Here is a 14,027-nt window from a genome sequence, read left to right on the forward strand (position 1 = left end):
CTATGCACCTTAGGATGGATTTTTCTACACAAAAAACAGCATTGGGATTTTGAGAAATTTTACTTTTGAAAATTCAAGCTATCATGGTTATTGCTAGAAGCAAGCTTTAATATGAAAAATATCATATGCTTATGATGTTTTAATAGAAGGTTTATTTTGGATAATAGTCAGTCTGAAGTGCAAGAAAGGAGTAATCTTAATACATAAGTTGTATAGAGACACTGAGGCCACTATTAACCATATAGTTGTGAAGAGAAATTCCTCCAGAGAAACCAAAAAACTCATTTTTAGCCCCAACAGCCCTTTAAACTAACTTCATCTGAATTTTCTCCTTGTATACTGTTGTGTTACTAATCATGTTAACTTTGCTTTCCAATATTGAGGAGGAAAAAACTGAGTTTAGTTTCCAGAGTAATAGCTAATACCATCATAAATTGCATGGCTTTTTTTCTTCCAATACATTTATAACATTCCATTTTAGCAAACTCGGGTAAAGAGCATGAAATTTAAAGACAGGTTATTTCCTTTTATAACATTCTGGTGGAATGTACTGTTTTGCTTTATTCTGTTTACATATTTTATTTTTTGAATAAACTGAAGAAGAACAAAATGACTCCTAAATTGTAGACAAGAATGTCAGATGAAGGAGCAGAAGTTGACAAAATGTAATTGTTTAGATCTTTTAAACAAGGCTACATAGTTAAGGTTGTTTTGAGACTTTTAGTGCCAGTTTATGCCTCTCTGACTTTGTATCACTGAATTTTATTTTATTTTTTATTTCAACAAATATTTACTGAATGCCTATCCTGTGGGCAGGCACTCTTTTGGTAGACACTGAAGACACAGTCCTTGTCTGCAAAGCAGCTCACAGCCTAAGAAAGAAATAGGCGAGTAAACTAATAAATTACCTTACTTAAATAGTACTTAACATTGAGTTCTGAGCGTGGGAGGGCACTTAGGGAAGATCACTGTGTTGGTCTTCCAGGGTCCTCTTTTCTAGGGTTCCTTAGCTCAATGCAGCGATAGACCATATTCAAGTGGTTAAACAAATAATACAAAGAAGTGATAATGTTTAGAAACTGTGATATTCTGGTTCTTCACAGCATAGAAATAGATACAGTCTTTCCTCAAAATGCACCTCTCATTTAAAGTCAACAGCTCTTGGCAGGAAATAGCTTGTCAGAGGTGTGTAGTTAGGGGCAAGCTTCTCAAACTTCCCACCTGGCTGTGTTCCCTCCCAACCTATGTGAGGGGACACCATGCTGGGCATCAAGGTGGCATCATCCAAGAATCTCCACCTCAAGCAAATATTTCTAGGTCTGGGGTTTTGACCTAAACATCTAAGTAAATATTAATATTGTATTGATGTTTTGAAAGAGTTTTCAACTACTTACCATCCACCCCAAGTCTTTAAGTAATCTTGGTGCTTCAAGAGGATGGACCACTTGAACTTGAAGCTCCATGGCTCCTTTTGCTGCCCCTGTCCTCCCAAAGTTAGACACAAGTATCCATTTTAGAAGTGTGGAAAAGCTATGTCTCATGGGCATAAGAACTAAGCATTCTTTCCCACTCATTCGGGGGTTTTCGCAAAGATTAAAATATCCCACAGGTTTTAAAAATAGTTAAAATTGTCACAGGCATATTCACCAATAATGGCATTTTGCCTTTAAAGAAAACTAAGTTTTGGAATGCAAGGAAATTCAGTTCCTGAGTAACATAAGTCCACCATGGCTGTCCTGCTAGATGCAGGGCCATTTTGAAATATCCATTCTTTCCACTCAGACTCTGCCCTAGGATTTCAAACTCGTCCCATTTGCCTGGGAATGTCCCATTTTGCCAGACTCCAACTGTGGGGCACTCTGTTCTTCTCGGTTCCTGGCAAACTGTGACAACTGGTCCCCCTCCTTTGCACATGAGTAGCAAATAAGTACAACAGTTTCCAGGAACCCTCCTGGTTTATGCTGCTGGTCTGAAGTGACCATGATGCCTTGGTGAAGAAGGATCAGTGGAACTGATGACACAGAAGAGGAGAAAATTCTGGAGCAAGCAAGTTCCTGGGAAATGGAAGACCCTTGGGGTGCTTTAAAGTACCATAGTGGGCATTTTAAGTGCTTCTGGTGCAGAACTGTCCTATCTGTTCTAAAGCAGTGGTTTCTTTTAAATCACAATTCTTATGTTGCACCATCAGACCTGCTAATTTAGAGTTTGTACATTTTTCACATAGCAGATGAAGGATCTTCCCACCACACAAGTTGGACCATGTCACAATGATGCTGCTTAAAAATTTCAAGGCTTCTTGGAGTTCCTGTTGTGGCACAGCAGAAACGAATCCGACTAGGAACCATGAGGTTGCGGGTTCGATCCTTAGGATTGCTTGCTCAGGGGTTAAGGATCTGGCATTGCCATGAGCTGTGCTGTAGGTCGCAGATGTGGCTTGGATCCGGCGTTGCAGTGGCTCTGGCATAGGCCAGAAGCTATAGCTCTGATTACACTTCCAGCCTGGGAACCTCCATGTGCCGCAGGTGTGGCCCTAAAAAGACAAAAAACAAAAAAAAAAAGTTCAAGGCTTCTTGCTGTTAAATGTGTTAAATGTGTTAAAATGTAAACTCACTGCCTGGTTTAAGGCTATTCATGAGTCACCCGTTGTTTATCACACCAGCCTCATGTTGCCCCAGCCCCTGCCTCTGAATCTATTTGGTTTGGCCTTTGCCTACAGCTTTCCCCTGGCCCAGAACACGATGACCCTACATCCTCCCCTTTTTCTCTGGCTCAAGTACTTATTGCGAGATCTTGGGTAACTTTCTCCAGGAAGCCTCCTCCAGCAGTCAAATCAAGTATTCTTCTGGATGAAGTTCTTAGCCCGCTGTATCTCCTCCAGCATAAGGCTTTTCATGGTATAATGTAAATGACTTTCAATTGTTTGTCCTTGTCCCTCTAGATCTCAATGCCTCTGGATGCAATTCTATCTCCAGTACCAAACACAGTGCATTGCCCAAAGTCAAGGCACACAAATATTGATTGAATAGATGACTGAATTCAGCCCTCTTCTGATATATGCCACTTGTCCTGTGTCTCATTCTGTCCTCCCATCCCTACTGTCACAGCAAACTCCAGATACCCATCGTTGACTTTGAGAGTTTGGTCACACACTTGCCTGTTGGCCCAGAGCTTTGCAGAATGGCTCTCTGCTGCCCCCACACGTTTTGAATCAGCTCCTTAGGCAGCCAGTTGAGACAAGCCCTTGCTCCATGGAGTGCGTTTCAGTTCTGCAGGGACATCTTTCCTCCTGACCGCTGCCCGCCTCCCTTGGCACAAAGAGGGACCATGTGGGATGGGAGAGAAGGATGATACCCCTCTGTGTCTCTATACCCAATCTCCTGTTTATTCTCCTCCATCATCCAGACAAAATTAAATATTTTTATTGTCTCTTTTTCCTCTGACCTCCTTTTCTCCCTTTCTAGAGCCTTCTTTAAGGTATTCTTCCCTTAGGCTCCTTAACATCTACTTAAACATAGTGGTCTAGTTAGCAGCTCCTCAGCACACTAAGACTTTAAGTACTTGCCTATGATACAATTTCCATGTGAAAATAGGACAGGAACGTCCTTACATTTTGAATTTCATTCTTTTACACAAAAATTAACAAGACTCTCAAAACAGAGATGTTAACTGGTTTTCTCCTCAGAATATAGGATCTTATTTACATAGATTGAATCATATATTTAATGAAAAAAATTTATTGCGATCACATCTTCATTATTCCCTTCATTAAACAGATACCGCAATATGAATGATTGATTTAGTATATTAAGCCATTTTAAATAGCAGTAATTTAAGGGCAACATCTGTATTCTTTCTATGATTTTTATTATAGCAATTAAAAAACTTTTAGATAGTTCCTGATGAATAATGTGGTTCTAAATATATAATGCTCAGTGTGACAGAACCATAGCCTCTTTTTCTTTGGTAGTTAGTGTCTAAGGTAATTAAACTCAGCATGAAACGTGTGGTACCTGCAGCATATCACAATTAATACAGTTCAAGCATAAGCACATTTTTTTAGGGGGGAAAAATAGGTGTTTTACATCAAATGGAACAAAAGAAGCTGCTTCCCCTCTAAGAGAATGAGAAATATTTGGTTAAAAAGAAAGCTACCAATAACATTTACATATTTTTAAACCAGATGGCTTAAACTTTTATACTAAAATAGCTACCTATTTATGGTTGTAAAGCTCTTTGTTTACATTAGCAATGTTAAGGCCAATAAAAATGGACACACCTTGGACTCCAGATGTGAAGTGTGCCTTGCACAAGGGTGTAGGCAAAGGGGATAAACAGGGCCTGAACTACAGCCCAGAGCACTGGACAGCAAGCTGCGCTCTGACTCAGGGCTGTGTCTCCTGGGAGAAGCAGGCCCCTCTTTCTAAGCTGCATAGAGACAGTGTCTCTGTGCTTTGTCCTTTCACCCTGCATGAAAACACATGCCTTTCCATTAAATTATTGCCTGGCTTTAACTCTCTTGTTAATTCCAAACCACTGGTTTCTTCAAAATTGGTATTTCCCAATTTTGTCTTGAAACAAGCACATGTATATGTGGCAGAGACAAGAGGGAGAAAACCTGCAAATTCCAGTCCATTGACATTTCTACAAAACATTCATCTTTAGCAATTTGGGATTAGATGAATTTGGAGACCACGAAAAAGCAATAAAAGTGAGAAATCTCAAGAAAGACATAGTGGTCCTGTCTCAGGGCTAACAAGTTAGCCCCCTTGTTCATTTTACTTTTTTCTCTATCATTTCCTTTTCTTTTTTCATTTTTTAAAGTTTTATTGAAGTGTAGTCGATTTACAATGTCATAGCTTCTGCTGTACAACAAAGTGATTCAGGTGTACATGTACACACATTCACTCTGTTTCAAATCTTTTCCCACACAGATTATCCCAGAATACTGGGTAAGGTTCCCTGTATAGCCCCTCGTTTAGAATACCATGATCATGAGCCAGGTTTATGATTTAAAACCTAGAGTTAGCACCACATGGTGGAAAACTCTATTCCATTGTCACAGACTGAAACTGTTGCCAGTTTGTTTCAAGGCTACATGAAGTCAGGGTACTTCTTACCCACCTCAATTACCCAAAAAAAGTCCCGATGACAGAGCAACTAGTAAATGTTCATCCCATCTCAACTATAAAGTTCATCACTCCTCGTCTGTAGAAAAAGTTTCCAGATGTATTTGCGTTATGTGATGGGGTCCCGTCGTCAATATGATTGAAAGCCTATAAACACGTGGTTTTCTCAAGAGCTTCAACAAGGCGCTAATGTCTTGCCAAGAAACCAAAAGAACACCCCTGACCCAGCCAACCCGACTCATCTGATCAGCAGTCTAGATATTACAGGAATTCAATTTCACCTTCAGTGGGAACACATTAGATTGAGAAGTCCAGCCTAGGACCATGTGAGTTCCCAACCACCTGTTTCTGTGCAAAACGAATCACTTGATGGGAACTAGAATATCACTAATAAAAGTTGTTTCTGCTAATTACATGTGGGGTTATAACTGGAAGCGGGAAGAGTGGGGTTTTATTTTTAGCCAGGTTTGAACACGACATGACATTGAGGGCATACCTAGAAAACTTTAAGATTATCATTGACCTCAGGTGCACTGAAACTGGATCAAATATCCCAGGAGCAGTCCCCCCAACCCCCCTCAGAATCACTGTTACTCCATAGAGCGGTTTTTATGCAGTTAATATTAGCACAACCCCTTTTTCTGCTTGCCTGCTTCCTAGCAACCTGAAGCAGAGTATCTGCTTGCCAATCTGCTTTTGGTAAAAAAGAACAGAAAACACCCAGCGAATTTGCCAATAGCCCTGCTGAGATGGGGGTGTATTCCACAAATGCTGAGCCGATTCCGGGAGCAGAGGATTTCTGTTGTTAACCTCCTGACCTTGCCACGCTTTCCACCACAGGCCAGAGAAGATGTGATCCACATGCTGAAGACGGAGAAGACCAAGCCTGAGGTTCTGGAGGCTCATTATGGGTCTGCGGAGCCGGAGAAAGTGCTGCGAGTCCTGCACCGAGACGCCATACTAGCCCAGGAGAAGTCTGTAGGGGAGGACGTGTACGAGAAACCCATCTCAGAGGTAAACACACCAACCAGTCCAGAAGGGAGCCTCGGGGTGTTTCCACATCTTCCCACTTTACACGCTTTAACCTTTCCCTTCAAAGGCAACCGTTTATGATGCCCTGATGGAGAATTAAAGTCTAATGACGTGATGCATCATTGTAGATACATTTCATTGATAAGAATTGCAGAAGCATTTCTTTAAACCTACTTAAAGCCCAAAATATATTTCTCATGTGATGGGGAGAGTTACATGCTCTTCAGTCTGTTCTTTTACTTCTCTCAGAGATGATATATGTAAAAATGTGAGGTACCTATGGGTTTAAGTGTTGAGTTTTCAGATTATTAGCAAATTGGTAATCTAGAGTTAAATTGATTTTTATTACTAATACTTACAGTTATAAAGCCACTAAGTTTTGATATTGCGTAGACTCAGTCACAATTAAAAGTCTCAGGGAGTTTCCGGTGTGGTACAACAGAAACAAATCCGACTAGGATCCATGAGGATTCAGGTTCAATCCTTGGCCTCTATCAGTGGGTCAGGGATCCAGCATTGCTGTGAGCTGTGGTGTAGGTCGAAGATGCGGCTGGATCCCCTGTTGATGTGGCTATGGTGCAGGCTGGCAGCTGCAGCTCTGATTCAACCCCTACCTTGGGAACTTCCATATGCTATCGGCGTGGCCCTAAAAAGAATAAATAAATAAATAAACTAATTAATTAATAATTAAATAAAATTGTCTCAAATGAGGGGCTAAAACATAAAAGTTGAGGCAAAATACCAATGGAAGGCTTAGGGCAAATTGTTTAAGATGGAATCTAACAAGACAATATTTAATCATTTTTATACAAGATTGTATTAGGAACTACTGATTGTTGTTAATTATTCACGATAACACATGTTAAAAATATTCTCACATCATAGCAGAATCTTGATGCCATATCAGGGAACCAACTGATGGATCCAGCCATAATGACTCTTCAGAATTCCTGTAAAAAATTCACAGATGTGAAATTAGTTTCATAAATGAAAAAAGAACACAAAAGTTAGGAATCTGAAGCAATTCATTTTGTTTTACTGATTTATTTTTTGGTTGAGGCTGCAGCATGCTGAAGCTCCTGGCCCAGGGATCAAACCTGTGCAGCAAAACACCAGGTCCTTAACCTGCTGAGCCACCAGGGAACTCCAGAAGCATTTATTATAATTTAACTTTTAACTTATGACAAACCTTGCTTCAGCTCAGTTCGACAGATCTTGTAAAGATCTGATTTAGACAGTATCCATAACTGATTGACAGCTCTTTCCCACCTGCCTTTTTAAGCCTCTTAATTCTTTCTGTTTTTAGTCACCATGCCCAGGCCTAGGAAACCCATCTTAAACGAGTGGTTTTCCTCACTGCCACCTCCCCTTGTTTCAGTGGGAGGGTCACCCCTCCCCCAGGGGACCCTTCTGAAGCGTTGGGGCCTCATGGGGACACACCTGAAGCAGGTGACTGTTCATCAGAACTTTGCCTTCTCCTGTATTTGAATTCCTAATTCTTTTTCTTTTTTTTTCTTTTTTTTTTTTTTTGTCTTTTTAGGGCCACGGCTGTGACACATGGAAGTTCCCAGGTTAGGGGTCCAATCAGAGCTATAGCTGCCAGCCTATGCCACAGCCACAGCAACACAGGATCCTCAACCCATTGAGTGGAGCCAGGGATCGAACCTGCATCCTCACAGTTACCACTCAGATTCGTTTTCACTGAGCCACGGTGGGAACTCCTAAACTTCCTAATTCTTGAGTAGCTTGTCCTACTCAAAGCAAAAAAAAAATTTTTCTTTTGTCATAACCTTTTTTTGCAAGAGGAAGGCTTGGCTGACTAGTGATGTTGTTTTTAACAATTTTTTTTTCTTTTTGCTTTTTAGGTCTGCACCTGTGGCACATGGAAGTTCCCAGGCTAGGGGTTAAATCGAAGCTACAGCTGCCAGGCTATACCACAGCCACAGCAACACTGGATCCTTAACCCACTGAGCAAGGCCAGGAATCGAACCTGCATCCTCATGGATACTAGTCAGATTCGTTTCCACTGAGTCATGATGGGAACTCCTGTTTTTAACATTTTGATCAGTTTTTTTTTTTTTTTTTTTTTCAAATGGTCACCTTCTTGCTCTATCACTGCTTTAGGGATGTTAGAGTTTTTGATTTGTTTGTGTGCCTCCACTGTCTCTGTGTTTTCAGAAGCATTTGTTTTCTGAATGTCACCTTCCACACTGTGTGGTCTTCCCCCCCCACCCCGGAGGAGTGATGACTATGCCAAGAGGATCCTTTGTTCAACATATAGCTTACCTCCTGTTCTGTACTTGAGTCAGACCATCTCTCCTAAGAGGGCTCTTCCCATCACAGCACACCCACTCTTGGGCTGCTCCTTCTGCCACCCTGCCCAAATCGCCTTTCATTTGTCTCATCTCTCCTTCCAAATCTACATCTATCTACAAGTTTCTTGGACATGTTCACTCAAGGCCCACCTATGGCAACTAACACCCTGAAAGTCACTCAAATGTGCTTCACCATCCTACCCTGATCTTCTCAGATTTTAATTCTTAAGCCTGTGGAGGTTTTCTGTAACCAGACTGAACAGCTGTTGCTGTCTTCCAGAGAAAGGCCCCCTGCTGGATCTCAAGAAAGACCATCAGCAGTTTCACAAGGTGCTCCTCAAACATTTCTGCATTAACATGCAGGGGAGTCTCGTTGCTCCCTATCTCTATCTCCTCTGTCACCCATTCTGATATAACAATGAAAGAAATAGCTCCTTTTTTAAATAGCCTTATTTTAACAGCACTTAGATCTATTTCCCTTTTGGGTAAATCCAGTTTGGTCTTTAAGACCTCACGTCTCCTCTTAAGTAGATTTCTCTCTTCCTAAATTCCTCCTCCCATGAGTGCTCAGTCAAGACCCAAGCTAACATCATTTCCTGAATCATGATCCTTTTGTCTTAAACATATGGCAATCCCTCCCTGTCTCAAGTTCCCGAACTTCTCCACCAACTTGATTCAGGTACACTCTGTCTTAGTAAATTTTGGCCCTTGGTGTTATGATGATCTCACTCCATTTTCCTTCCACCTCATGCCAAGTGGGAGCTACCCATTTCCAAAGTCATAGGTGTCCATTTCACTTTCACTATTCATTAATAAGAACTGCCGTTCCTCTGCGGTTCGGCCAGTTTGGAGCCTGAAAACCAAAAGCCAAGGGACACAGTGTACGTGATTGATGAGCCCAAAAAGCTCGCAGTTGTGGGAGGTGGTCTTCAGAGTCTCTGGAAAAGCGACAAAGATCCAAGAGGAAAGCCCACCTCAGTTCTCTCCCAAGGGTCTGATACCGTTCCAAACAAAATAACAAGGAACAGGGTTTGGCGCTGCTGATCCATTGCTATGTAGGTTAGTTCTTACATCCAGCATTTAAAACTGAAAGCTAGATCCTAAGACACGAATGCTTTGTTGCTAAGGAGGAATTTACCACCCTTGCAGCTTATAGTCTGGTTCTGCAGTCCTGGGTGAACAACACGGTACAGGCACGAATGTCTCAGCACCCTTCCTCTATGCAGAGTCCAGGAGGAGACTGTCTTCTTGATCAGGCAGTCAGTGCTGAGATTAAGCTGTGCTGGTGTCAGTGGGACGAACGCAGCCCAGAGACACAATAGCCACTACTCTAGGGTCCAGCCCAGGACAGCTGCTGTTGAGAAGAGCCCATCTCAAAGGCTTGCACAGGCAGGACATAGCAAGGCTAAGGCCTAGCTCCTGCCCTAAGCTGCCCTGGAACACAGTATCTACTCTGCTGGCTTTTCTCCAGATGCCCCTACGATGTCTCTCTCAATATCTCAGTCAACCGCCCCATTAATAATGCCCCCATCTTTTCCTCTGGAGTTCCATGGTTACTAGTTGGACTGAGGGATAACTGCAGGAGTCTGACTTAAAACATATAAGTTGGAGTGCCTGTTGTGGCTCAGTGGGTCAAGCATCCAACACAGTGTTTGAAAGGATCTGGGTCTGATCCCTGGCCTCACTCAGTGGGTTAAGGATCTGGTGTGGCTGGGAGCTACAGTGTAGGTTGCAGTGGGTTAAGGATCTCATGTTGCTGTAGCTGTGGTATAGGCCTGCAGCTGCAGCTCTGATTCAATCCCTAGCCCCAGAACTTCCATATGCCATGGGTGTAAAAAAGGACAGAGAAAGAAAGGAAGAAAGAAAGAAAGAGGAGTACCCTTCCTGGCTCAGCAGTTAACGACCCTGACTAGTATCTATGAGGCTATGGGTTCAATGCCTGGCCTTGCTCAGTGGGTTAAGAATCCCATGTTGCCGTGAGCTGTGGTGTACATCACAGGTGCAGCTCAGATCTGGCATTGCTGTGGCCATGCTGTAGGCTGGCGGCTGCAGCTCGGATTCGACCCCTAGCCTGGGAACTTCCATATGCCATGGGTGCAGCCCTAAAAACACAAAAGAAAGAAAGAGGGAGGAGGAGGGAGGGAGAAAGAGGAAGGAAGGATGATGGTGATGAGGTTTCAGCAGTGCTTGCCAAATTCTACAACATACAGTGAAAATTACACTTTGTGGAAAGACGGGAGAGTTCTTGGGGAGAATATTTTATAACAGGGAACTATGCCAGTGAGAAAAATCTCTTGTATAGACTGTCCCGTCAAAACTCCAGAAATGTATCCGAACACAGCCTGCCGGTCCTGAAAACTGGTATGACCGGGGGCAGTTAACCTGGGCTTCTCCTGTCTGTCTGGTCACTTGCATTTTGTTTTATTTTGTTTTTTGTTTTTTGTTTTTTCCTTTTAGGACTGCACTGGCATATGGAAGTTCCCAGGCTAGGGATTGAATTGGAGCTACAGCTGCTGGCCTATACCATGGCCACAGCAACGCCAGATCTGAGCCATATCCCTGAACTACACCACAGTTCACAGCAACGCAGGATTCTTATCCTGCTGAGCAAGGCCAGGAATTAAACCCGCAGCCTCATAGGTATTAGTCAGATTCAGTTCCACTGAGCCATGACAGGAACCTCCTGGTCACCTGCTCTTAGGCAAAGGGAATGGAAGCTTAGTGAGAAAACACTGAGGATTATGGAGGTAGTACTGACTGACTCAGGGTCCCACAAGTGGCTCGTTCACCATGAAGACATAATACAATGGGAGAGGGACCCTCAGATTCTCCTTATGACTGAAGGGCAGCTGTGGATGGTCAGAGGAATGACTGATACTGTCCCCATGGAGCTGCTGCACTGGGCTCTAGGGACTTGGCTGTGGGCTTGCGAAAGGATTTGAAATATGCCTGTTTCACCTAGAACAGCAGGTCCCACCTGCAAGTGGGGGTGCAGGGATGTTTGCCTGCAGGGGGTATCTGACAATGTCTGCGGATAATTTTCTCACAACTGGAGGTACAAGTACAGGCATGCAGTGAGCAGAGGTGGGAACAGACCCTCAAATAAAACTGAATCAGCCAAAAATGTCAGTAGTGCTGAGGCTGAGAATTCCTGCACCAGGGTCTGAAGAGGAGCGGAAGGCTAGAGAAACTATTAATATTGTAAGACCGGGTACAATGGAATATTTACTAAACACTGACTTTGTTCCAGGTGCCAGGGACTAAAAATACAGTCAAGGCATAGTCCCTTAAAGATTGAATAGCCTGGGAAGTTCCTGTTGTGGCTCAGCGGTGACAAGCCCGACTGGTACCCACAAGGATTTGGGTTTGATCCCTGTCCTCGCACAGTGGGTTAAGGATCCGGCATTGCCGTGGGCTGTGGTTTAGGTCGAAGATGCAGCCCAGATCCTACATTGCTGTGGCTGTGGTATAGGCCGGGAGCTGTAGCTCTGATTTGACCCCTAGCCTGGGAACCTCCATATGCCACAGGTATAGCCCTAAAAAGGGGAAAAAAAAAAAAATCACAGAGCCTGGCCAGCTAAACAGACACCAAAAGCCCTGTAATCATATGTGGTAAAATCTCATTTAGTCTAAGATTCATGCTCTTGACAAGTTCTGAGATTTGCCCTATTTAGCATCTCTTGAGAAAAGAGGACTGTGGGTCCTTTGTACAACGTTTCCTAGAAATGTGCAGAGCTGCAAGCCTTAAAAAAAAAAAAAAAAAAAAAAAAAAAAAAAGGAGTTCCCATCGTGGCTCAGCAGAAACGAATCTGACTAGGAAACATGAGGCTGTGGGTTCGATACCTGGTCTTGCTCAGTGGGTTAAGAATCCCATGCTGCTGCGAGCTGTGGTGTAGGTGGCAGATGAGGCTCAGATCTGTTGTTGCTGTGGCTGTGGCTGATAAGACCCCTAGCCTGGGAACTTGCATATGCTGTGGTTGCTGCCCTAAAACGACAAAAGACCAAAAAAAAGTTGTGCCAGTGAGAACTACCTACCCACCCAGGGGTGGGGTCTGGTACACGTGCACGCCAGCTCTCCACCTTTCTAAGATCAGGAGGGATGCGAGTCTCTTTCTGAGCAGAGGGCTTTGCCCCAAGACAGTGGGTCTGTTCTGAAAGCTTAGGAACCAAACCTACGTTCACAGAAAAAGAGCCAGAGGCCAGAAGTCACTGCTGCCTTGTCATGGCTAGTTTATAACGCCCACTGGCCTTAAGAAAAGCAATGGAAAGGGGGAAAATTGCAGAGAAGAGCAGGTTCCACCATGTTCTCCCCTTCAAGTACTCAATTACTATACCAATGCAAACGACGTATTTAGAGGCATATGTACATGAAATAAGATATGAAACCCTTTCCCACGTTTGCTTCCTCAGCTGGACAGACTTGAGGAAAAACAGAAGGAAACCTACAGGCGCATGCTAGAGCAGCTGCTGCTGGCGGAGAAGTGTCACCGGCGCACAGTGTATGAGCTGGAGAACGAAAAGCACAAGCACACGGACTACATGAACAAGAGCGACGACTTCACCAACCTGCTGGAGCAGGAGCGGGAGAGGTAAGTGCGCATGCACGCAGCTGCTATGCCCGCCTGCCCACCCGCCTGGCAGACACGTGCCCAGAGTCCAAGTCCACGTCTGAAGGGTTTGCCCAGAGTGAGACAGGCTTTGCCTGGAACCCTGCGTGGTGAACGATCTTGCTGGGGGCCATGTGAGTAGGACAATACTCTCCCCCTGGGATGTTGAAAGTGAGAAAGCCCCAAACTTAGGGAGCATCTATTTTATTTGATCAACAAAGCACCTACATTGGAGAAGCCTCTTTGCTAATTACATTCTGTTAGAAATAATTCTCTTTTTCTCTTTGGGAAAGAGAGACATCATTCAGTTTAACCACTTTATTATTTTTTTTTAAGCCTGACATGGCTCTTATTTTTTTCAAATTATTTTTAAAAATATATTCTTATTATCATTGATTTACAGTGTTGTGCCAATTTCTGCTGTACAGCAAAGTGACACAGTCATTCATATATATATATATATACACACACACGTATATACATACACGTTCTTTTTTTCTATGTTCTTCTCCATCATAGAATATAGTTCCCTGTGCTCTACAGTAGGACCTTGTTGTTTATCCATTCTAAATGTATGGTTTGTATCTACTATCTCCAAAACTCCCAGTTCACTCCCCTCCCCTCTCCTTCCCCCTTGGCAATAGTTTAACCACTTTAAATGAATCCTATTTATTCTTCATACTGGTATAGGAAATCTTACTATTTGGTTGTATATAAATGACTTAATGACTAGAATAACCTGCTTAACTTTCTAAGGGCTACATAACTCTTAAAACTCAGTGTAAAATAAAACAGAACAAAAATTAAGCGTTGAGCTTGGAACACTGTAGGTAGTTTTCTCAGACCAGGGATTGCCACATCTGAAGAACAGCCTTCAAACTGAGACGCTCTGTGATGAGCCCTTCCATACTATCCCGTCTTTTCAACATCTTTTTTGCTTATTCTCT

General features: G+C 43.1%; 1 protein-coding gene across 4 annotated transcripts in view; it reads left to right on the forward strand.

Annotated features, from left to right (window-relative positions):
- FILIP1 (filamin A interacting protein 1) overlaps positions 1–14,027 on the forward strand; it is a 215,533-nt gene that overhangs the window by 129,726 nt on the left and 71,780 nt on the right. For all 4 annotated transcript variants that reach the window (XM_021092328.1, XM_021092343.1, XM_021092321.1 and 1 more), the window contains 2 exons: positions 5,967–6,140; positions 12,884–13,062. In XM_021092328.1, coding sequence (XP_020947987.1) covers positions 5,967–6,140; positions 12,884–13,062 — 353 coding nt within the window. The remainder of the gene's footprint in view (positions 1–5,966; positions 6,141–12,883; positions 13,063–14,027) is intronic.

The sequence above is a fragment of the Sus scrofa genome, chromosome 1 (assembly GCF_000003025.6).
Source record: "Sus scrofa isolate TJ Tabasco breed Duroc chromosome 1, Sscrofa11.1, whole genome shotgun sequence".
NCBI lineage: Eukaryota > Metazoa > Chordata > Mammalia > Artiodactyla > Suidae > Sus > Sus scrofa.